Source organism: Epinephelus fuscoguttatus, linkage group LG19 (genome assembly GCF_011397635.1).
Source record: "Epinephelus fuscoguttatus linkage group LG19, E.fuscoguttatus.final_Chr_v1".
Classification (NCBI taxonomy): Eukaryota; Metazoa; Chordata; class Actinopteri; order Perciformes; family Serranidae; genus Epinephelus; species Epinephelus fuscoguttatus.
The window spans coordinates 36,699,865-36,725,821 of NC_064770.1; the positions used below are offsets into that span (position 1 = coordinate 36,699,865).

The window sequence follows — 25,957 nt, forward strand, 5'->3', positions numbered from 1 at the left end:
CTTGAACATAAATAGATTGGAATAGCATAGCTCTAAGTGGGCCCTTGAAACCAAATGAAAGCAGACCCAGAAAAGACACCTTGTTCCTCTGATGTCCAGCGCACAATCACAGTGAGCAGCTGATTTACAGCAAACTGTCCTTTATAAAACACACTTTATATTTGGGATTTACTAGAAAACTAAGATTTGAGACATTCGTGACTAAATTATATGTATTGTAATTTATTTTGGTCATAAGCACTTGTTGCTGTTTCGTAACAACTACTGTGACATATGTCTCCTTAGATTTTCTGTTGCTGAAGCCTCTGGATGTGACGGTTTTCTTAGTGACCTGTTGCTGGTTTTCCAGTGGACATAGTGAACCCAAACGCTGCAGGAGGATCAGCCTATGTGGGGTGCACACTTTTACCGAGACGTTGCTGTGTTTTCTGCTTGGTTACGCCACTATCACAACAACAAAACTCAGTTGTGTTTAGTGAGTCGTTGCTGCGTTTCCAGCAGCTCTTAAGGCCCCGAAATAAGGGTGTTTTTTCAGGGACCTGTTCCTGTGTTTACTGCAACTTTTAGACCTCATACGTGTTTTTTAATGACTTATGGCAGGTTTTCCAGCGGCTTTTATGGCCCCCAAAACATGGGTGTTTTTTGGCGACTCATTGGTGCTTTTCCAGCGGTTTTTATCTCTAAAATGTAGGTGTTTTTTTAGTGATCCATGGCACATTTTCTTGCGGCTTTTTAGCCCCCAAACATTCATGTTTTTTAGCAACCTGAGGCTGGTGTTCAGGGTTTAAGTCCCCCAAGACGTGGTTGTTTTTTTAGTGACTCCTTGCTGTTTTCCAGTGTTTTTTTATCCTGAAAATGAGAGTGTTTTTAGCAACTTGTGGCTCTTTTTCAAGCAGGGTTTTAGCCCTTAAATGTGTGTATTTCTTAGCGACCTCCGGATGTTTTTTTGTGTGCCATTTTAGCACAAAAACATGGGTGTTTTTTTGGCAACCTATGACTCCATCAGCTTTTTAGCCCGAAAATGTGGGTGTTTTTTAGCGACTTGTTGCTAGTTTCCCAGCAGTATTTTAGCCCTCAAACGTGTTTTTTTAGGAACCTGTTCCTGTTTTTTTTTAGTGGTGTTTAAGCCCAAAAATGTGAATATCTTTTGGCGACCCGTGACTGTTTTGCCTTCAGCTTTTTAGCCCCAAGATGTGGTTGTTTTTTAGCGACTCACTGCTGTTTTTCCAGCAGTTTGTACCCTGAAAATGTGGGTGTTTTTTTAGTGACCCATCATCATTTTTCCAGGGGGGATAGCACCATGAAAATTGGTTGTTTTTTTACTAAACATTGCTGCATTTCCTGTCAGGTGTTGCATTACAAGCAGCTGTTTTTTACAGAGACGTCACAGTTTTTCCAGCTGGGATAGTGCCGCTAAAACTGTAGTATTTTAAGCCATAATATAATGACTTCCTGCATAATGTTCATCACAGAGTTGTTAAAAATTAAAGCTTCAAAGTATCCCGCACATAACATACAAATGTTTCGTATCCATGATTTGTAGAAACGTGCAATGCCAATTTATTCTGGCGATTAGGTTTGTTTCTTTATATGAAGCCCAAACTATTGAAGAACAAAAAAGTTTTACCTGTTACCTCAACTTCCCATGGCACATGTACTTCAGTTATCTGGCAAACGTGCAACAGATGTTGCGAGGGGCATTTGGAGCCTGTTGCTCTAAACACGGCTTATCAGCGCTCAAGCTGTTGTCCCTGCTGGACAACAAGTGTGTGAGCAGAGCGAGGATGTGTGGATGAGATAGCACAGCGCTCATTAGAAGGGCCTGGGGACAGCTGTGGAGATAGCGCTTATTAATCTCATGACGCTCTCACACACACATGTGAGAAAAGTACATTTTTACATCTGTGAGAGTCTCAGCAGAGACACACTCGGATCAATTTACGCCAAAGACTAACAGACTTTACTGATTTGCTTGTGCTGGATTAAAACACAAGATATAAATTATGACGCATAGACTGCTTTGGATTTTTTGTCTCTGTTTTGTCTTTTAAAAAGTAATTGTGTTCTTTGAAGTGACGGCTGCAGTGTTACAATAAACACATCTGTGTCTGAATATTTTGGAAGATGAAAGTACAGTACCAGCATCGGCTTTCTTCAGCACCCAAAACTAAGAGCAATCCATTTCCTATTCATGAAAAAAGGCCCGCTGCATTTTCCCCTCACACTTCCCTTAAGTGGAGATAACATCTGGGATAAGAAAGCAGTAAAGAGTGAGAGGGAAAGGGAGGAGGGAGTGTGTGTGTGTGTGTGTGTGTGTTCTTCAAAGCTCAGTGCAGTGTGTGTTGGATCAGCCCCGGGGAGGGTGGTGTGGGAGATAAGCCTGTGACAGCTGCCAAACACCTCTGTGTGTGTGTGTGTGTGTGTGTGTGTGTGTGTGCCTGTGCGTCTGGACCCCCCATTCAGAAGGAGTGTTTCTGAATCCCAACCACCTGCCAGCTCCGGTCCCTGATGGCAGGTGTGAGTTAGTCTGTACGTGATTCAGCCCACTGATGAACGTGGAGCATATGTGACAGTCTTATCTCCAGCATCTCTCTGTAATAACATTAAGACTGGCGCATTGATGGAGAGATTACCGAAATGTGAGGGACCGTGAGGGCGGCTCATGTGAATGTTACGTGCCTGACTCTAAGCCCTGAGCCTAATGAAGGAAAAAAGTGACCTAAAAGGTAAAACATCACTAACAAGAGGATGACAGAAGAGTCCTACAGTGTCCAATATCACATTAATGAACTGTATGTAACATATAAATTAAACCGTAAATTGTGACATAATTTAAGACATTAAAACTTAATTTTTATTGGAATTAAATTTTATTTCAAAATGTATGGAAGCAAATAAGAGACACAAAAATAAAATAAAATAAAATAAACTTGCTCTGTGTCGACGTAGACCCTACGCCGTAACCTGACGTGCACCTCCCCAGAAATGTGACTACACGTCGCAGCGACGCTGCAGACCTCCTGTCTGTCTCTGTGAGCTGAAACCATTTTTCTCAGTGGAAACAAAGCTTTTATTTGCTTTAATTTCACAGATAAGAAACAATAAATTGTGAAGACAATAAAGCCTCCACAAAAATAGCATTTTAAGTCTTGTGTGTGATTTATCCTGGCTTCATATGAGCAGAGGAAATCTCCGCTAGCCACTAGGCTAATTTATACAATGTAAAATGCCATAGGCTTGTGCTAATAACATTAGCATGTTGTATTTGTGGGGAAAATGTGTCCAGATAAAGACAGGTGTTTGTCTGTGAATGCTGCGAGTTATAGTGAAGCTGATTTGTGTACTTGTGTTTGAAACTGTCTCTGTTAAGCCATGTTTAATGTGTGTTTAATGTGTGTTTTGAATGAACCACCGCACAAGTATAAATGCTCACAACGGCGTAGACTACGTGTGTAGGGTCTGCCACACAAGTATAAATCCTGCTTCCACGTGTCAAATAACAACTGAAACAAATTTTGAGTAATTATAATACTTAATGCTGATGTTAATGTACATTTGACTTTGTTACACATCGTCCTGCTGTATAACTGACCCTGTTACATTTATAGATTTTACAAAATTCAGTCATGTGGTTATTTAATTTATGTCTCATTTATCTAATGTTGACCGCTTTGGGGTTCCATAAAGGAGGCCTGAAATCATGGCAGTGCGTCAGTGCGTGAGAAATAAGAACTTTGGGGTCAATATTAACGAGTGAAAATAGCAATGACAATAAATCAGCAGCCTCTCAGATGTGTGGGAGAGCGGAAGAAAGTTTTCTTGCCTGACATCACAGGGGTTCAGAGGTTAAATTCACAAGCAGGTGGCCAAGCGAGCTCAGGACGTTTCTTTTAGAGGCTCCATTATTCTGAGGCCAGACCAGTGCAGGCCGAGCCACACCATCTGTTCCAATAACCTGTTTCTCAAAATGACAAACTCATACCAGAAGATTGAGACTTTGTCGTGTCTGTTGAGCAAATGCATTTTCTCAGGATCTCTGCAGTGCAAATTAGAAGCTCTGTAGACACTGAGCTGAGTTCATCGCTGTCAGATAACAAGCTCATGTTTCCAAAATGTCAGCTTTTCAGGAGCTTAGAACAACACCAGTGTTTTTTTGGCCTGATGACACTGCATTTGGTTTCACGAGTTTGGAGTTTCTCAACTGACAGGGGACGATGTAACCACGCAACTGGAGTGAAAACATGAAAATCTGCACAACTGGAGTTACATGGTTTTCATGCTCTGCCACATGGGACTGTTTAAATCTGAGTGGTGGACGTATTATTTCACTTAAAGGCATTACGACGAGCTGATCTGCAAAATGTCACGGCTGAATTTCTTTCTCTCTGTCTCTCCACAGCCTGCCACTGCAACCTGCACGCCCGCCGCTGTCGTTTCAACATGGAGCTGTACAAGCTGTCAGGACGGAGGAGCGGCGGCGTCTGTCTCAACTGTCGTCACAACACGGCGGGACGCCACTGCCATTACTGCAAGGAGGGATACTACAGGGACATGACCAAGTCCATCTCCCACCGGAGGGCTTGCAAAGGTAACAGGAGGCAATGTGTTAAAAGTCAAACACTCTCAGTACAGCACCTTTGGAACCAGCAGTAACCCTTCAGACATGGTACCTAGACCCTAGTGTTTCCAGCACAGACAGTCCTCTTAAATGTGGGCGGGGTTGTTGTCACTCACTGCTCCGTCCAGCACTCACTGTATTTCCTCCTTTATCAGTCTGCACCTGGTTTATCGTCCACAGAACGAGGCTGCACGCCCACATTTTCACAACAAAACAGAACAGGCTGCAGTGAGAGTCTCTCTCCATGGGATATTTAAAAATAGCAGCTTTGTGCGTTTAGTCCTTCTCAGGCAAGCTCAGGGGTTTAGTGTTGCTGGAGCCCACAGGAACGACGCTCTGTGACGCTTTTTTTTCTCTTCTCAGAGTGAGGATTAAAATATATGCAGTTCACATAACCCGGCCGAAATAAATATATATAAACACTTGAAGATCCACTCATTACTAAAAGTGTGTGTCATATAAAAACTAAAGTGATGGTCACAGTTGTGACAGTGAAATTTAAGGTGTGCTGATGGATTCACGTCTTCAACTCATGCATTGAGTAACATTACAAGTTAACGTTCCACCTGAAAAGTCCTGCGGGGTGAAGCTGTGAAGTCCGGCGGCCGCAGGCTGCGAGCAGAGCTAGCTGCTAACAGCCACCACTGCAACTAACAAACTCCACAAATCCATTCAGCAGCTCTACCATCCACAGTCAGACACACATGGCTGATTACTTCCTGCTGAATTACAGCTCACAACTCGCACCAACAGCTGACGCTGCTCCAGTGAGACTGTTTCTGCTGGCTACTGAAACAGCCTGGTGCAGACTATTTACCAGCCTGTTGCTCACGCAGCATTTTAAGATAACAAGCACGGATTTTCGTCTCGTCTCATCAACGAAAATGAAGCATAGATTTTGTCTTAGTTTTTATTATCAAGATCTAATTTTAGTTTTAGTTTGTCTTGTTTTTGTCATGGGAAAAAAGTTGTTGATGACCATCATCATCGCTATAGTTTTTGTCAACGAAATTAACACTGGTCCTGCATGGGTCCATTTTTGACAACCTGTGTCAAAGCCGCATCCGTTAACAAAAGTCCTGCCACCCAACCTGCACCGATAATTAAACACACACAGGCTATTGTCACTCACATTAAGCTGGGTTCTCCGTTCTTGAATTAAAAATCCAGTGAAGGAGACGTCTCTTTCACTGGCGGCGCTCGATGCTGGGATGGCAAAAACATTCCAACACACTTGGAATGATGATCTGAGCCTGTCAGCGGCAAAAAAAAAGCACTTTTATTGGACATAAAGTGACGGTGTGTATATGCTACCCTGGAAATCCAGAGTTCTCGTGAGAGCACAATTTGAATTTGCTCAGCGAGTCACTCTGGCAATCAGTAATGATGCTCATTACCCATGCCCTTGGAGCCGAGCTGCACCAATCACATCAGTGTATCTGATATAGGCGGGCCAGAGGCGAGCTAAACAGATGACGACAGCGCTGCGACGACGAAGTCCAGAATCAGTCAGTAAACATTGCAAGATGGCTACGGATGAACACCAGTTGTTTGAAATGGTTTTGGCCGCTACAATGAACGAGTTAGACTTGGCTTTTTCTCTAAAAGAGGAACAGAAGACGGCGCTATGTACATGCCCCAAGTGGGCTACACTGCAGCCTTTTCAAGGCTGTCGGCTGCAGTGCTCTCACTCAATACTGAAACTATTTGTAAATTGTTGATCTCATTGATCACTTAGACACAAAAACATTGGAAAATGTAGTAAAGAATCTGTGCACGTCTCTTCCTCTGCCTGTTTCACACTTCAGGTATTAAAGGAATTCTTTAAAAAGTTGTGGAGAAAAGTGCCCACCTGTCCTGGTGTCAGTGAACTGACCCGTGCAGCTCCCAAACTATTCGGGGTCGTCCGTGGATCCCTGACAAGACAAACATAACAAACAGAACAGAGGTGTGAGCAGATCCACCGAACGGAGCAGTGGAAACAACTCGCTAATCGTCTCTCTCCTCTATTCATACTCAGAACACACTGCAACTGCACAGGCACAAAGAAGACAACACACACACAGGTGTGAGCACATACGTCAGGTTTGAGACCGAGCGGCCGAGGATTAATGTGTGGTGAGACAAAAGCTGAGCTCCTTCTGTCTCGCAGCACCTCGGGGAGTAAAGACATGCTCTGAGGCGCTGAGCAAACAAACTGCTGTCACTCAGTCACTCAGGCCAGACACTCAGCGGAAAATATCCCTGAACGTAGGTACAGTCAGTCTAGTCATATTTAAGGGGCGTAGACAGTGAGGGGGAATATGGTCCGTTCTTTGAGCCTGTACATGCTGGGAAAGGGCGTTTTTAAACTCACATGAGAGACACATTTACGACAGATATTATTAATTGAACGTATCATAATATCAGTACCCTACAGCCATGAACACTATGAAGTAATAATGTCATGTTTCCATGCACCTTTCAAGACAGTAAAGCAGCATGAATGTTACTCAGCGCCATTAGCCTATGTTTTGATGATGTGCTGAAGCATTATCATGCTGGGATTTGCAACTGCAAGAACTACAGGTCCTTGGAAGCTCACAGCTTTTTCTTGTTTAATCAGAAATAGCCCCAAAATTGCCAGTGTCATTCCCACCAGACTCCAGTAACAGTTATTTTAGCCAGTATAGAGCCAACATATTTTGACATTTAACTGGGTGAATTAAGGGTTTATGTCAACCAAACCAGAGTTGGTGATTACTGTAACTGTGGAAAGATGAACCAGGATGGTTTCTGTAAGTCTTCTTTTGTTTCTGTCGACTTTGAATGTAGTGTGATTTACAACGCTAAAACTGCTGATTATTTAAATGGAGTCTGGTGGGATTGGTGATGGTGATTTTGGGGCTGTTTCTAGTTAAACAAAAAGGATCTTACTCTTTAACAAAAAGGTCTATCTCTGTTGGGATCCTTTCCATAATGTTGTCAGACATTTATGTTATTCTGAGCCTGTCAGTGGCAAAAAACAGATAACTTTAGTGGACGTAAATTGACGGTTTGAACATGCCCTGAGTGTTTACATAACAGCCTGGCCGGACCAATTTAAAAATAAATAAGCTGTGTGGAGGTGGCGAGCCAACACATTCTCACTCTGACTTCGTCACATGTCCACGTTTGGTCATGGACTTTCCACGTCCACATACGACGTGCAAGGTACCCTGGGTGTGTTGGTTGTTGACGTTCTGGGACACTGTGTCAACTTTAGCCTGTTACATGCATTGTCTTCTTTCAAAATACATTTCTGTTTTCACAGGAAATTTAACGTTAACATACAGTCTCTTTCAAAATTAAAGTACCACGTCGGTACAACACTGCAAATTGACTTTTTTTTTCCTTCAACAACAAACACACATGGTTGGGTTTAGGAAAAATAGAACAGGATTTTACAGGACGCGAACACTTTCAACGCACTTCACCCTCATGCCGCCGGGTGCTGTTAAAGTATAACGGCAACTGGCCGCATATCATACTAATGTTAAAGGAAACGTTGATTTCTGACGCTGCAAGTCACTGCCCAAGCGCTTGATTTCCATGACTTCGTAGTGAGACCGGGCTCGCTGAGTAGCTCACCTGGTAGAGCAGGCACCCCATGTACAAAGGCTGCATCTTTACCATAGGTTTGATTCTGACCTGCAGCCCTTTGCTGCGCGTCATCCCCTCGCTACTATTGTCCTGTCAAATGAAGGCCAGATGGAAGGGTGGCAAAGGTATACCATGATATGAAAGGTGACCATTTTATACCATGTGCATTTGATGATGCAGAATCTCTCCTATTGTAGTTATTTTCAAAGGCCAAACTTTTTCTTCAAACCTCCATTAAAAAAAAAAGAAAAGTTTGTATTATACTAAAAAAAAGGTTTAATCAAAAATAACCCTTCTGTTTTCATTCCTTCAAGGGTCGTTTTGACTGATAATAGCATTTTGTAATACAATGAAACCTCAATATTTTCTGAGGCACTTATTGTACAGTGGAAATGTCGAGCCTGGTCTCACTCTGAAATCATCCAAATCCAGCACTTGGGCAGTGACTTGCGGCGTCAGAAACCAACAAAAAAATTCCTTTAACATCGGCACGATACGCTGTTGGTTGCCGTTATAGTTTAAAGGTGCTCGGCGGCGTCAGAGGGAAATGCGGTGGTACAAGGACGAAAGTTAAGGCGGTGAAAGTCCGAATAGGGCAGGCAGGAGGGGTGATGGGTGGGTCCAACAAACACCGACTTTCTAATGACAAAGCCTGTTCTTTTATCCTAAACCCAACCATGTGTGTTTGTTGCTGAAGGAAAAAAACATCAATTTACAGTGTTGTACTGACGTAGTGCTTTTATTTTGAAAGAGACAGTATGTAAACTGTACATTCCCTGCGAAAACAGAAGTGTATTTTGAAAGAAGACAATGCATGTAACAGGCTGAAGTTGAGACCACGTCCCAGAACATCAAAAACAAACACCCAGGGTACCTTGCACGTCGTATGTGGATGTGAAAAGTCCATGACCAAATGTCAATATGTGACGAGGTCGGAGTGAGAATGTGTTGCAATGTCATACCATTGCAACCCTATCAGAAAGCCCCCAAAAAACTATCTTTAAAAAAAAAAAAGAAAAGAAGTTGTTGACATTAATAACTTTAAGCAGCAACTTTTCAGCCTGATAGCAAATGGTCTGTTTTCCCCCACAGCGTGAATGCATGTGCAGGTTTTGTGGGAGTTCCCATACGAATGTATCTTTACAGTATTTTCGCATGTTTTCCGAGTATATGACAGAACGTTTGCCTCCAAACGCTGGCAGCCCTCGCTGTTAATGTGCTGTTATTGGAGGGAAAGTCTGTTTTTTATGGGATAAAAAAATCTCTCAAACCTTTTAAAGCGTTACAGATTTTATGGCAGCACTTCTGCCTGCTGCTTTTAAACAATATTGGATGCCGCTGTACATTTACATCACAGTTACTCACCACATACTAATGAAAAATGAGAGCCTCTGGGCAGATGCACACATTGCGGTCTTGAGCAACATCTACCACTGAGCTATGATTGGTCGGTGACAGGATGCCTATCCTGCGGTGCCTCCATCCTTGGTACACCACTGGCTATTTAAACACAAGAAGAGCAACATGATATTTCCTACTGCATGCCACAGCAGCCCTCCCCTCTTAATTCACTCTGACTCAGCTCGCATGAAATGAAAGAAAAGGCACGAGCAGTACGGAGCAAGAACACTGACAGTAGGTTTTGGAAATAAAATTTGGCATTATAAAGGAAACACTGGCACCGAAAAAAGCTTCACCGAAAAATAAAACACAGGCTTTAAAAATATTTTATTTTTTGCATCCTTGTGTATTTCTAACATCCTGAGACCTGAGCTTTTGTTTGGTATGCATTTTTAATTTCTCCCAGCTATCTGGGATGAGACGGACCTGATAAGTGTAAAAAAATAAGCATCATCTTTGAGTAGCAATAAATATTTCCTCATAAGGGAACAATGGGTTTATTTTTAACAGTCACACGTGTTTAATAAAGTATAAAACTAATTATTTCAACACCTGAACATTGTTGTGCAAAAATAAAATTTCAATGTGACCTTTGCTCAATCTTTTCTAACTTTATGGGTTAGGAGTCACTGTTTCAGTCTAAAACTGTTCATTTCACTGTCTGAACATGCAGGAATTTTCCTTGCTCCATAATCCAAGCTAGAAGTGTCCTATGACATAGGGCAAGAAGCGGGGCTCACCCTGAGTCACCAATTAACCTGCATGTGGAGTGCAGCAATCCAAAAATGTAACGTCCTCATATGAGGTTGCAGGGTCGCAGGAGGTTAATGACAATCTTCAGATTTTGTCAGTGTCGGGTTTTTTGTCACTCTTTTCTTATTTTAAGTTTCAATTCCTTTCACTGTGTTGTAGTGGAGAGGAGGGGTGTGCGGGTGTGATTTACATATAATCTGCATACTAAAGAGGAACCAGTACTGTTGTGAACCCACAGTCCACTCTGAAGTCTGACATGAAGAAACAATCAGAAGACTGTCAATGAAAAACATCAAAATACATTTTTAATTTCTGTTTTATTTTTCAGTGGACGCTCTTTCAGTGCTAATGTTTCCTTTTTAAATGCCAAATTTTATTTTTGATGCCAAAACTTGAAGTCACAGTTTCAGCTCCAAAGAGTAACGGGGCCTTCAGAAGCAATTTCACAGCTTGTATCGCTCTCAAACGGAGCGCTGGGATCGATTTACTGCATGTGGCTGTGCTGTGCTGAACACAAGCTTGATAGATCGTCTGCACTAAGCTAAAAAATGACAAATGGCTCTTTGCAGCATTGTTTCACTCTGCCAGTCTAAACATTTTCACAAGCTATATTTGGGGAGGAGTTGGTTCAGGGGGACGGAGCTGGGAGCAGGTTAACAGAGGTTCTCACTTTGCCTAATGAATCGATGTAGCAGCATCCATAGATCTCTGCAAAGTCTTTCCAAACAGCTGGATCAGTAACCTGAAGACTTAAAGCCCCCCTCACTCTTCATATACGCAGCTCGCTGCTCTGGGATCAAACCTAAACAGCCTGATTGCTGCTTTTCTCCTCAGGTGACAAATACGAGGCGATGTGACATCACTTAGAAAGCACCATATTTATTGTTCAAATCAGCCAACCATCCCACTCTGCTGTTGTTGGACAGGAAATACAGCGCTGCGCCAGCACAGCCAGGAGGAAGTCTGCTTTCATTTCCCATTCCTTTACCCCCCACTCCTCCCCTCCCCCCCTCGCCAACACTCCACATCTCAAAATGTCCTCTCAGCGATTTACTTAATCGTTGGAGGTTTAGCGAAAAAATGTCTCTTGTGCGCCTCCATCTCTAGCGGCAGCGTGGAATGCCTCATGCTTTATTTCCCAGATTAACAACTTCACCCCTCATCAAGCGCAGTGTAAACACAGCTCTTGGAGAACCACAGTGCACGCCCCCCCCGCCCCGAACAGTTTGTTTTTTCTCCCCCGTCCCCTCGTACGTTTGGCAGTCTAAGCCTTTAACTGGGCTCAGCGAGTCCACAGAGATGAAGCTGGTACATGGTTCACTGCTCTGCACCCCTCAGCAGCCTGTCAGCTCCACAGCCCCCCCCTCCCCACCACAGGTTGAAATTAATTAATCTGTCCAGTTTGCAGCACCTCCTGCAACGGAGGCGAGGCTGTGGTTTTACATCAGGGGACTGCTGAGGTTAAAGTGGTAGAAATACAGTCAGACGACCTTTCATTATAAAAACCTGACAGAGTGGTGTTCTGATATTTTACCGCCTCATAAACTTTATTCAGTTTATCACATTTATTGTAGAGTAAATTAAACTCTGTGTTTTAAAGTGTCTCTTCAGGGAGCAGTTTGACATTTTTGAATATTGGCTTATTCACTTTCTTATTTCTATTCTATTCCTCTAGTTTGGTTCAGCACAAAGAACGGAAACAGGGGGAAACCAGGCCCCCAGGAAGTGCGCTTGGCTCTGAAGCCAATGTTCATAGTGGCCATTACACCGTCCCATGATGCCCTGCAGCCCACAAAGACTTTTTCCCATAAACTTACATGGTAAAAGAGACGTGTGTAAATCAGTGGATACATTTTTTTGAGCGCCACATCCCCTGCAAAATCAGGATTTAATCTATTTGGTCCTTTAACATTTGCTAAGTATGGAAGAGCCACATGACTAAATCATTTTATCCCTGTTCAAGTTAGAGTGGGCTACACCGCTGGTCAAGTCAAAATGACAGCAGGTGCTCCGTCCCCACAGAGCCCTCTGTTTCCGCCCTCACGGTGTGCCGTGTCAGATGGTGGGTCGCTACTGCTGCTCGCTGTGTGTGCTTATGCCCCCTCAACACACACACTCTCACTGACTGATTAATTGGTGCTCGTTATTTATATTATTGTGGCGTATTGATTATGAACACAGTCCATCTGATGCTGGTTTTGTTTCATCACTGTAGCCAGTATCTCACTATCACTATCCTCATTCAGATTTTAACAAGCTACAAATTATATTCAGCCACAAAATAAGTCTGAAAAGCTGCAAATCAGAACGACGCACAGAGAGTTGTTGACTAGAGATGATACGCCGTCTCATGGTGGTCACTTCCTGTCAGCGTTACAGATCAGAAGCACAGAGAGTTGTTGGCTAGAGATGATACACCATCTCATCTAGTTGCATGGGGGTGAACCGGCAGGTTTTTAGAACGTTGCAGAACGGCGCGTTGCAAGTAGCTGTCTGTTTCAGCTTGTCTAGTCACAAATCTTTTGTCTGAACCGGGCTTTATATGTCCATGGGGTAAACAGCTATCTTGTATCTGTGCTAGTAACCAAATCCACTGACTAAGATGTCTAAAGCTCACTAATCAACACCAGGGGTGCTGTGATGCTGGAGTGACGCTCCGCCACTTTTTTCCTCCAAGTGAGGAAATAGACGATTCGCAGTTTGTGTAATACGATTGATATTTAATAAGCGCTTGACGATCCAGTCATCACTTAAGTGAATATCGTCAGATGAAAAGGTCCAAGCTGTCATATTGACACTGATCTACAATGTCAACTCATGCACTGAGTAACATGCATCCAAACAATCCAGTTTGATGGGTCGACCCATCCCACTCCCACTCCTATCCAATGCAGATTTTCTCGCTATTTATACTCCAAAAGATGCTCTTAACATCAAGTATTGCTGCGGGTGAGTTTACACTGAGGTTAGCTGAAAGCCCAGGGTGTCTCAAAAACACACTAAACGGTGCCTTTGGCGTCGATGTCACAAACAAACGTGGAACACAGGGCAAGAAAGTCTGCATATGGCAGGTTGGAGGGAAGGTGGATAGGTCAAATCCACGAGACTGTACATATCCTGTTTGAAACTAAGAGTTACTGTCACATAATTTACGTCACTCACACTCAAATGTCACGTTATTTCACAAACATACTATTTTAAGCCAAAACATGATCTTTTTTTTCTAAACCTAACCAATTAGTTTTGTTGGCTAAACCTGACTGAAACAGTTTCACAACATTGATGACATTACAGTTTGTTCCAGCTGTGCGTCACATACAGATGCTGAAGGCTGCTCTGTGCATCGCTATCACAACCTGGAAATATGAACAGGTTGGAACAGACTGCAATTTATGGTGGATTATATTAAATTGAATTGTTCCTTAATTATTCGTGAAAGCATCAGAAGGTAAACATGCCTGATTTTTGGGGAATAAACTCTGTACAGTAGCAGCTCAAAGAAAACCTCACAGATAGAAACAGTCAGACTGAAACCTCGATGATGTCACTGTTCATTTTTATTGTAAACTCATGTGATGATTATTTTACCGCACTTGTAGTTTCCATCAAACGTCCCTCCCTTGTTTTTATGTAAAGACCACACCCGTGTTGAACGATCAGAGGAAATGAACTTGATCTCTAAAAATCTAACCATTTGATTTTTTTTTTTTTTTTTTACAAATACACTTGGAAGACGTTTTTACGATTCAAATCAAGAGGAGGAAAAACAAAGAAGTTAAACCTTTTTTTAAAAAAGAGAAAGATTTAATAAGCATCTCGTTATGTGAATGAAGCTCCATAAATTCTGACTAAAAGCAACTCCAACCTCCACTGGACCACTTCAAGCACATTTCAAATGACTCTGCTGGTACATATAACACATGCAGGGCTAATAGGGAGGCTGGGCTTCCACTTCAAACACTGGCTTTATGGTAAATGTTTGCCAGCGCGCGCACACACACACACACACACACACACACACACACACACACACACACGCATACACAGAGTGAATTTCTCACATTTAACGTGCGATCCTCCCAACTAACAGCTTAAACAGACTTTGAAGTGCGCTCCACTCGTCCATTAATGGGAAACATTATTCAGGCAGTATTTGCCTGTAAGGAACTCTTTGCCAAAAAGCTTTACATTGGAAACTCAATCTGAAGAGCACACAGTCTGTCCGATCACAACGCTGCAGACACACAAAGCCTGCTCTCAAGCAGCTCACACACATGCACCCCTCGGCACACACACACAACACAGACCCACATGCGTTCCGCGTTACACACAGTAGACCGACACTGTGCGGTGAGGGTGAAATACTATAATTAATCAAGTTATTTACTCTTGTGCGTGCCTTCCAGAGCAGACCTAATGAAGAATCCCATGGTCATTATGGGCGGAGGGAAGCAGTTTAATTTGATTGAGGTTTTATGCTGGTGCAGGGCCCAGTTCCCCATCTGTGATGGTCTGGAAGGAAAACACAGCCCACTCTAATGCCAATGATTTCTCACTAGGTTTTCATGTCAGATGACTTTTATTGTATGGAATATGTAGAGTCAGCAGAGGGCAGGGCGGAGACACACTGCAGCCATTTGAAAGCTGATATTTGTTTTGTAACAGCGCTGGTTTTGTAAACCACTCGTGTTTTCATTTCTCAAATCACAAGTTGTTTACTTGGGTTCAACCTCTAGCTTCATGTTCTTTTTTTTTTTTCTCCTCTCTCTCCGCAGCATGTGACTGCCATCCGGTCGGAGCAGCAGGGAAGACGTGTAACCAGACAACTGGCCAATGCCCCTGCAAGGACGGAGTGACAGGAATCACCTGTAACCGCTGTGCCAAAGGCTACCAGCAGAGCCGCTCCCCCATCGCCCCCTGCATCAGTAAGGACGACCTCTACCAACTTCACACACACTGGATCCAGAGGATGTTCACAGTCAATGTGAACTGCACCGTCAACAACCTCTTTACAGTTTATTGCAACACAAACACCAGAGTACATGTTGGCGTTGCACATTCCTACAAACCGCAGAAATGTTGAAACTTAATGTTTCTTTATGTTTCAAAAACACTGTGGTTAACGTGTGGTCACGTTTAGGCAAAAAAAAACATATGTATGGTTAAGAAAAGATGGTGTTTGGGCTTAAAATATGAGGTTTTATGACTCAATCCTGGCAGGAAACACAGCAATGTCTCTGTAAGGGTGCTTTCAGACCCTCTTTACGCGATCATGGTCAGAGCTGGAGGACACATCATACAGGCAAGCGCGTTTTGCCTCCATGGCGAGCTGCTATCTGTCTGTTTGGGTTTAATGCTGACCAGAGTGTCATTTCATGCTGCATTTCTATTGGTTGGTTAGTAGACGTAGGTGATAACAGCAGTCACACAGTGAGATGGTCATCCCAAATTTCTGACATTGTCAGAAGTTTATCCCGGGCTGTCTTTGATTGCAAGGTTGTGACAATGCTTGAACATCTCTTACTGTGCGACGTAGGACCACAGTTTTAGAGCCACGACCAAAGATATCGCCACGTTTCTTTCACATTGGTCACCTTTTGTCTGGGACAGCCAAAAATCGTAAAGTGTATACCGAGCTTCAGAGGTCAGCTTTGTTAGGATGGTTTGCTAAGGTTCATGGGTAGAAGTTCGCCAAAGTTGAACTAACCCTAACCCTAAATTGCAGAGGCTCCATTAGAGATAATTAACTGCAATTTTATTTCCCACATTCCCATACATGTACAAAGAATTTAAGACAATTTGACATAGTGACTATACTGTTAAAACCTCCAGGTCCGTCATGTGATGCCACTGGGCCTGAAAAGACTTCTTCCCATACACTTACATTGTGAAAGCGACATCTGTAAAAAAGCATTTAATTCTTTTTGAGACACGTCCATTTCCCAGTATGAACACTTAAATAGCCCATATTTAAATCATTATGTCCTTAAAGTTGTAAAGAGTTATTTTCCCACTGACATTCATGTGAAGGCGCCTGAGGCTGAGCGGTTGAGAGGCAGGGTTCAAGGAAACGCAAGTGCGCTGGCTCTACCCTGTGATGCAGAAGATCTGGGTAGTTCTGTTCCCAGAAAACAAATCTTTTTAGCTTCACTATTTAGCAACTTCCATATGAATGGACAGGCCCCACCTTCAGCGCTGCATCCAGTTCTTCTTATATATCCATGTACAGTCCAAGCTCTGACATCTAGACTCTACCAGCGATAGCAAACCCTCCTAGACCCTCAGCACAGGACCTGAAAAGGACAGGACATGCTGGGTACACATGAGTTCATGGCCCACACTGTCTTCTGTTATTTCTAAGATATTTTGGATAGATTGGCTGTTTAAACCAGAGCCTGGATAAACAGACCATTAGAGCTTGCCTAACATGGCCCTGTGTGCCTTCAACGCCGTTAACTGTTCGTCTCACAATAAATCCCCAGAACGAGTCCAAGGGAATGATGGCTGATATGTTTATTGGCTGTATCTGCTGCCTGCAGATTCCAGGCCCTCGGCAATAAACGCCAACGCCTCACAGAAACAGAGATGGGTCGCTGGTAGCTGCTGTAGCTAGGAGCATCAAGTAGCTGGCTGGCATGAACAGATAAGATAAGAGAGATGTCTGCGAGGACATGAACACACCAATAATTGTCCTCTGTGTTACTGGGGTTGACATTTCTGATAAAGTCGTGTGTGGAAATTGGTCTCTGTGGACTTGTTTGGCCTGAATCCGCAGCGATAATTTAAACCTGTGAACCTGCTGGAACAGGAATTCTTTAATTTTGATGGGAAGGAAACAAATGTGGTGTAAAAGTTGGAGGAAATGGGGTTCTTGAGGAATATATTTGGTTTCTCGTATATTTTTTGAGATAATGCCTTTTGGTTTTTACAGCATGATATTAAATTTTTGTGATATCTAACTTCCTGCCAGCTCCGACTTTAACAAGACCAACGGCCTTGGCTCTCTGTGCCTACAACACACCACAATCAGGAGGGAGCGGAACATTAATGGGAAGCGCACAGAAATTTTTCAGCACATCTGTGTGTTAAAATCAGCTGTTATGAACAAGACATCCCATTAAACCCATTCAAACACATCTGAGGGTTTTCACAGGGGTACAGTTCTGCTCTTAGGAGAATAACCAGGAAATTGAGCTACATATATTTTCTCCATCACATAAGTTTTATTCTGTCTGCATTGCAATATGATCACAAATCTGTTTTTTATTCCTCTCTTTGTCACAGAGATCCCAGTTGCATCTCCGACAGCTACTTACACCAGCTACGAGGAGCCGTCAGGTCAGTAACACAGAACATATTCTGATGATTTATTCATAACAAAACAACACAGAAACTCTCATGTATTAAAATCAGAAGTTCTGTTTTCAAGCTCACCTGCACAATTTAGTGGTATTTCTCTTTCATGTATTTTTAAGGCTGTTTACATGTATGCAGATATTTTTGAAAACAGATAACTTCCCCTTCGTTAAAAAGGAAGAGTCTGTTCTCGCAACCTTCATTTTACGAAATATCACCTTCCACACTAGAACGCAAAAGCAACTCCAGACACTTGCTGGTGTGAAGTTTTTTCCTGCCGTCTCCCCTCATCACAAAGGTAGTAAAGTGTTCAGGCTACTGTTGCTTCCTTTTCAATTAAGCTCTCTCAAAGATAAGAGTGATGTTCTGGACAATCCCACCCTTGAAATCGTCCCACCATCTGCTAGTTAAATGGGGACTGACGCAAGACCTCAGTTTCTGGTGGACTCTAAACTGCGGACGCTGAGGTCATACTTGCCAACCTTGAGATCTCAAAATACAGAGGATTTTGATTTTGAAACCAAAGTGGAAGGTGTCGGGGTTCCCCCTCAAGAAAAATCTGAGTTTCAGAGACTTTCTTCCCTGCATTCTGGTGATCGCTAAAGCAGTGGTTCCCAACTGGTGGGTCACAGTCCAAAAGTAGGTCACGGGTCGATTCTGATTGGACTGCAAGTGACTCACAAATTTGTCAAGTTTGTGAAAAAAAGGCTTCATGTTTATGTACAGTGAATTTATGGCACAGAGTTTTTATTTTGAGGTGCTGTTTCTCGCTGTAGAGCGAGTGACTAATGGACAGCTACTTGAGGGGGACAGCAAACTAGCTCGACAACATGGCCAAACGCCAGTATGATGCTGAATTATTAAAGGGAAATTTCGGTTTATTTCAACCTGTCTCCTATCGTCCTAAATTTGTTTCAAGTGACTAGTGACATAAAAATAATAGTTAGCATGTTAGCCGTTAGCCTAGATACAGCCAGGGCGCATAGTAGCGTCAGACCTGTTAAAACATAAGTGAACGGGCAACCTTCAAGTGCAAAGTTAGTCCACTAAACAAGCTTTTTTTCCACAAAGACGCCTCATATCGTTAGGATAAATGTCAGAGAACATATAGAAAATGACATGTAAACGTGTTGTCTTACCTTACCGCTGTGCTGCCATGTTTGTTTACCATTTAGCTCTGCTTTCCAAAGCGCGGCCGAAATATATCTGGCGAGCTCTAGATAAAGCCCAGCTGGATACTACTCCAGGTGGAGGTGTCTCGTCCTCGGTCACATCCAGACCTTGAAAATAAAGCTGCAACCGGTCCCATTCCTTGCAACAGAGGCATTCCTCTTCTGTGGGCACTGGGGCACAGCATTCACAGGTACACCACCAATCTCCAGAGCTACGCAGCCTTGCAGCAGCCATTCCTCCTCTCTCATCCTCTACCTGTTGCGCCTCTCTCTCTCTCCTCCTCCGTTCTTCAATTTCACAAAGCTCTTCGTCAGTGTATTCTGGCTCAAATAAATAAAGGCGGCCATCAAACTCTGCAAAATCAAAATCCTCCTCCACAAAGTCGAAGTCTGGCAAAAAGTCAGCCATTATTCTATAAATCTTTCACAAAATAAATGACTGAACTTTTCAGGCTACTGTCCGGTTCTGCCTTCCAGCTGTTGCTGCTTGTTCTCGCGAGATTTCAGGCACCGTATGAGATCGCTGCTTGTTCTCGTAATATTCGGCTAGATGGTAAACAAACATCGCAGCACACCGGTAAGGTAAGACAACACGTTTAGATGTCGTTTTCTATATGTTCTCTGACATTTATCCTAACGATATGAGGCGGTCTTTGTGGAAAAAAAGCTTGTTTAGTGGACTAACTTTGCACTTGAAGATTGCCCGTTCACTTACGTTTTAACAGGTCTGACGCTACTATGCGCCCCGGCTGTATCTAGGCTAACGGCTAACATGCTAACTATTATTTTTATGACACTAGTCACTTGAAACAAATTTAGGACGATAGGAGACAGGTTGAAATAAACCAAAATTTCCCTTTGAACTGTGTGGATGTTAAACAAATGACTAAGGAGAAATCTGGACCCTGTGGCTGGACCAGTTGGGAACCACTGCTCTAAAGAATAAAACATTATAAGTACACTGCATCAACGTTTTTTGAAGTGCATTTTATGTAGTTTAGTTTTTGGTTTATGTCGCCAGTGCTCGAGCAGAGTACCAGAAGAAGAGAAAGAGGCCAGGTTGTAGCCTTGGCCCACGCCGGGTACCCACAGTATGCCTTCCTCTTTGGCCCACACACCCTTAGGTCCTGAATGAGTCATGAAAGCGAGACATTATGGGAGGCTCATGGTCTCTGGAAGACAGCTAGGTACCCCTCCGCAGCAGAGGAGGGCAAGTCGGTTCCCCCTCAACCTTGGACTACTTCGCAAATATCTGACAGACAACACCCAACTCATGTGGACCTGATGTGCACCACACTCTGGCCCCGTAGGGTCAAAGAAGAACGTATAGAGGGAGAAGCACCTTTCAGAGTCGTAGGGCTAACACACACTGTACAGTGGCAGAAACAGGTTGTGAGAACTACAAGGAAAATAGTTGTGAAAATTCCTCATAAATCAGGAGAAAAACAGATAAACTGTGATCCAGGGAGGACACTGGGTTTAGGTAATGAAAAACAGGAGGGTTGGCAGGTGTGGACGAACTAATACTGGCTGCAGCAAACAGCTCCATTTGCCTGAGTGATGTGATGCAACAATACGACTTATATGTCAAGTAGTCATGACACGAAGCAGTGCTAGCAAAACATACAAAATTAGTAGATGTTGTCATCATTTCCCAAATGCTCTATTTTACATATCTACATGGACACCAGCTTGGTACCACTCCCACAGTGTTGAAATACACTGCTTAGGCATTGCCCCCGGCATCATTATAGTAACACTGGGTGTACTGCTTAGCAGACGCAACAGGCTTTCCACCAACTCCAATGTAAACCCATCCATGTCATTATCATACGCTCAGAGCGACGGATGTAGTTCAAACATCCTCAACCTTTTCTAACCATAATCAAGTAATTTTGTTGCCTAAACATAACCACCAACCCCTTCTATGTCCAGATACAGCACAGAGAGCCTTTAGTAAAGCAGTGGTTTTATTAACACTGGTGCTTCTGCCCAAGTGGCAAAATATGATGAGTAGGGAAGAGATCAGGTTGAGAATACAAAGCAATCAGTAAAATCTCCACTTTATAAATCTAAAACTCTGTTTGCATGTTGACGAGAGGCCGAGACATAGAGGGAAAGATTTGTTTTCAAATATATGAGTATAGTGTCAGTATCAGTGTCGACGGGGCCTAAACTGAAGTAACTGTTCCTTCATGCACGTAATTAAACGTGTATTCTAGCACATGCATGTTTTTCCATTCATTCACAGCCTCACTCCTCCACTGAACACACGTCAGTGAGGTCTGAGCACCGCTGATGTAAACTCCAGATATTTTGCCAGCGCTCCCTGCGGCCTCATTGCCTGTATTCCCAGCCTGCCTAGCAGCCTCCCCTGGGTCTCAGCCCTAATCTGATTACATGCTTCATTTGCACCAGTTTGTATTTCAATCAAGGCTGGCTGCGCCGACAGTGAAGCCCTGCCCAACCCCGTTGTTCATGTGCTCTGACAGAGGGTCTCCATGTTGGACTGCTGACATGAGACGATGAGCGACAAAAGTATTTACCTGCTTTCATTTCTGAGTTTGTCCTTTAATGGCTGATTAATACTCATACAAGTAACAAACAAGCAAGTCGAGTAGGATGTCTTGGACTGGAGTCAAAAATTTGATGAGTTTAGACTCGATTTGAAAGAAAATAAAAAAAAGGACTAGCATCTCGACTTGGACTTCAACATCAATGACTTGTGACTTCACTTGGACTTGAACCTTTTGACTTGAAAATACTTTCTACCTTCCCCCCAAGCCCACAGTGTGCCATGGATCACTTTATTTTCCTTCATATTCTGAATCATCTAATGTTAACACTATTCATTCCCAGCAAGTCAGCACTTAATCAATCATGCAATCAATTTGCAGGAGAGAACCACGAAGAAATAACATGACATTGCTGAGCGCAAGGAAAATATTATATCAATGTGAATTTCATTTATATACAAAAAGTACTTGGTGGTCAACAAAAGAAATGAATTGAAATATGAAAAACATGCGGGTCGAAAATTACAGACAAAGACGCAACAACTTTATTTAACATATGAAGTTGCACAAAGAACTCTAAGTCAAGGGAAATACTAATGGTGCTTTCAGACCTAGAGTTGTCTTGCTTTGGTCCGAATCAGGGACTAATTTGTCACCAGAGTTCGTTTGCAACCAGACTGAGACCACCTCTTCAAGAAGGTCTCTGTCCGGTTGTTTTGGTGCACACCTGAGTGTGATTGCTGTGTTCACACCTGCCCAAATGAACCGCACTGAGGGGGCAAAGGAACTCCAGGGCAGGTGTGAAAGCACCCTAAAACTGTTAGCGAGCTAATGCTGAGCTACGATTAGCTTAACAGCTAAGTAACTGTTTAACCCACTTGTATTAACAAAAAAGAGCAGCTGTAAAAAGCATTCATGATTTTGTATAGTCAATGTTTGCATTATTTTTATTGAAGAGTGCACTTTTACTTGTTCAAAACTCGACAATCAAAGTGAAGGACTTGGAACTTGACTAGGGACTTGATTTGGGACGTGTTAGTCTTGACCAAGCAGCAACTTCTGGGGCTGAAAAATGAAGCCAACACCAAAGTGCCAAAAATTGCAGTTCCTCTAATGGCCACTTGAGGCTGGCGCCAAGAGTGAGTCAATCCCCACAGACCTCCATGTTAAAATGCCCAACTTAACAGCAGAAAAAAAAATGTTCAAAGCCTGGTACAAAAAAGTTTTGGTCTCTAAGGCTAATTTCCCCGGGATTAATTTTTATAGAACTCACACATTAATATTTTATGAAGCCTTAACGTTACGCATAATTAGTGCAGGGCTGCTTGAGTGAGTGACAGGATGTCTGCCAGGTGTCGCTACAGTCTGTGAGTCAAATCTTTCCCTCGCTCTCGTTTAACTATGGTCACTCTGGCTCCGAAAAAACGCAAAATGACGAGGGCTGAGATGCCGAACTTGAAGCTTCAAAATGGCAGTTCAAAAACTACGGGATGACCTCACAGTAGCTACGTCGATTATTTTAGACAGCCTATGGTTTTGCAGTTCCTTTGACGGCCACTTGAGGCTGGCTCCAAGTGCGAGTCAATCCCCATAGACTGCTGTGCTAAACTGCCCAACTTTACTGCAGAAAAAAAAATGCTCACAGCCTGGTACAAAAACAGTTTGGTCTCTGAAACTAATTGCACTCTTCATGACAACTGTACAGGGGTTGAATTTTTATATGACTCACCCATTTATATTTTATTAACGCTTAGAGTTACACATAATTAGGGCGCGCTGCTTTGGGTGACAGGTTGTTTGCTGATAGTGTCCTTGGCCTCTCATTCAGATCCACCCCTCGCTCCTCCACAGCTGCAGCCTCTTGCCCAAATATGGTCCAAAAAAACCAAGATGGCGACGGCTGACATTCCAACCTGAGTCCACAAACAAGTGGATGACGTCACAGTAGCTCGGTCCATTATTTTCACAGTCTAAGTTCTTGTTTTGGGACTTGAGTTCAAAGACCTCTGGTATTTATTAAATTACAGTATGATAATTAGTTGTTACCCTGATGCAGGTTTGGCTGAATGGGCTGAGTCACTTCTGATCATCAATCAGTGTCTGATGAGAGTGGCGCCACTGACTTCATTCAGCTTTGTTGTGAGTCCCACTTCCTACTATAGTGACTGGCGGGGCTGTGTGGAGTTTGGACTCCTGTCAGGAACTCCACACAGACACCACCCTCCAAATTAGGAGCAGTGTGGTCCCCAGGGACCCCGCAGAATGAACGTGCCACTGCTGCAGAGACACACAAAGGGGGCGTTTGTCCTCGCAGCAGGAGATTGGCCCTTAATGAGAGCTGTGGGTGTAATGGCCCAGTGCAGCAACTGTGCTAAGGGGCTAATGGGCAACGTCAGCTATCAAAGGGAGGTATGATAAAGGCCCCCAGGGGCCAGCGGGAGATAAAGAGGCCCCCCGCCCTCAGCACTTCATTTACATGGAAATCAGGCATGCTCGATATGGACTCGTCAAATTCATTTACTTTGGGATTTCCTCTTTTCTTATTTCTCCCGCCACCCGAGAATGCAGCCAGGCATTCCACCAGAAATGCTTTCTCTACATACATGAATTCGATCCTCATCCCACGTCCCAAACCGCTCTTTTTTTTTTTTTTTTTTTTGAGAGGGAGGAGAGGGGCGTTTTTTTCTTCCTCAATCATTACCCAGGCAACCTCATTCACACAGAGTATAATGGGGAAGAAAGGGGAAGACTGGACAGAGGGCTGGAAGAAATAATGAAGTTTGTCCATATTCAGGCAAGCTGAAAGGTCCCCTCTCTCTCTCAACTGCCCCCTCCTTTCTCTTCAGACTGCCCAGCCCAGCTTTCCCACCCCCCCAGAAAAGAGCACAAGGCTTATTGCTCTGGGAGAGGTGGAGTGGGAGGGGGGCAACACTCAGAGATGATCTGGTTCCAATTTGTGTCAGTCAGTGGAAAGTGGAGGGAACAAATGATTTCAATTTTCAGTTTGGCCTCTGGTCCCACCACCAGCTCCTTCATTACAAAAGGTACCTGGCGCGGTGACAGAGCGACAGCGGCGGCCATCGATAAAGCCCTTTGGCAGGTACAGGTACACCGGTGGAAAAGGGATACAGCTGAGACATTAATCATAAGTCTGAGCTTCTTTCTCCTGAGGCCACAGAACGTTTACTGTTCACTTTCTCGCCTCATGTGGCTCAGATGCTGCAAAGGGTCCCTGCTAATTTTTGGTAGGTCACAAGCTAATTTCCCCCTGTGACCTTCTTTTGTGCGGCGGAGACCTCTGTAGCCCTCAGAGCTCACACAATGCATGCCAGGACACTGACGAGGGAGCGGGCTGGAGTGGAAAAGCTGGGAGGAGTATAGTAAAGAGCGTGCTGACAGACACAGGAGGATCTGTGTAAGCTATAACCAGTTTCACAGTGGTACTTTGAGGGCGTCTTGGAGACCCTGGGGACACAAATAGTGTGACGCAAGGGACTAAATGCATCCAGCAGGAGCCTGGTCTGATGATACTGCAGGATGAAATTTGCTATCTAACCTTGACTCCATCTTTCTCTCATCTTTTTCCCCAGATTGCGAGTCTCACTGTAAAGCCTCCAAGGGAAAGATGAAGATCACCATGAAGAAGTACTGTAAAAAAGACTACGGTGAGTGAGTCCAACATGCAGGAATGTGTGCTGCCAGACGTCAGCCAGCAGTCAAGAGGTCAGATGTCTCAATTAATCAGAGCCCGAGCGAAGCCAATCCACACCCTGGTGCTATTCTGCATATTTCTTTGATGGCTTACTTACACAGCCTGAGGCGATGTCTGCTAACACAGATCCATCTGAAAACATGATATCCTCTCTCTGTTGTGAGCTTCTATACACACTGAACTGACAGCTGACAAATTGACAGAACTGAGGTTTCAAAGACGTGGATAATCTTGAAGTCTGGACGGAGGAAACTGAGCCTTTCAAGACGAGCGACTGTCAGCCAACATTCTGTCACTTGAAATGGCTCATTTTGTGTATTGATATAGCTGATCTGATCACACGGTACAGGAGTTTTCACTGACATCTAATTCTCTTTCTCTGTTTTCAAATAACTGCACCAGTTAGCAGCAGAGATTTAACTGAGAATCTTGACGGAAATGCCCAGAAATTATTGTCAGGTGGCTTTAACCCTCGATCAGATCACTATTTAATGTTTGTACAGGTATGTGACAACACGACTTCACTGTGAGGCCAGTCAAAACACCTGCACTGTGTTAGTCTCGCTTAGTCGGATCTATATGCTCAGCGCCGTATCAGGTCTAGAAGAAAGGTCTGGAAGAACCCATTATGATTCTGCTATAGGGGGAAAAACGTTCTGGGTTGTTTGTATTTCTTTAAACCAATCATACTAGTACTGGGCAGCACAAAGCCCAGGATTTTTTCTGCGATTTTTCTTGCAAAATAGCGTCGAGCCAAACTTTTTTTGGTGGAATATTTGCACGCTGTGATAAAAAAGACAAACATAAT

The 25,957-nt window shown here is 43.5% G+C and overlaps 3 protein-coding genes across 6 annotated transcripts in view; 2 read left to right on the forward strand and 1 right to left on the reverse strand.

Moving 5' to 3' along the window:
- kri1 (KRI1 homolog) overlaps positions 1 to 25,957 on the forward strand; it is a 602,835-nt gene that overhangs the window by 378,128 nt on the left and 198,750 nt on the right. The window lies entirely within an intron of this gene.
- Positions 1 to 25,957, reverse strand: part of LOC125879065 (phosphoinositide 3-kinase regulatory subunit 5-like) — a 135,779-nt gene that overhangs the window by 54,296 nt on the left and 55,526 nt on the right. The gene's annotated exons all lie outside the window — the stretch shown is intronic.
- ntn1b (netrin 1b) overlaps positions 1 to 25,957 on the forward strand; it is a 75,096-nt gene that overhangs the window by 37,170 nt on the left and 11,969 nt on the right. For all 3 annotated transcript variants that reach the window (XM_049560730.1, XM_049560728.1, XM_049560729.1), the window contains exons 3-6: positions 4,400 to 4,588; positions 15,169 to 15,318; positions 17,678 to 17,731; positions 25,028 to 25,102. In XM_049560730.1, the coding sequence (XP_049416687.1) occupies positions 4,400 to 4,588; positions 15,169 to 15,318; positions 17,678 to 17,731; positions 25,028 to 25,102 (468 nt within the window). The remainder of the gene's footprint in view (positions 1 to 4,399; positions 4,589 to 15,168; positions 15,319 to 17,677; positions 17,732 to 25,027; positions 25,103 to 25,957) is intronic.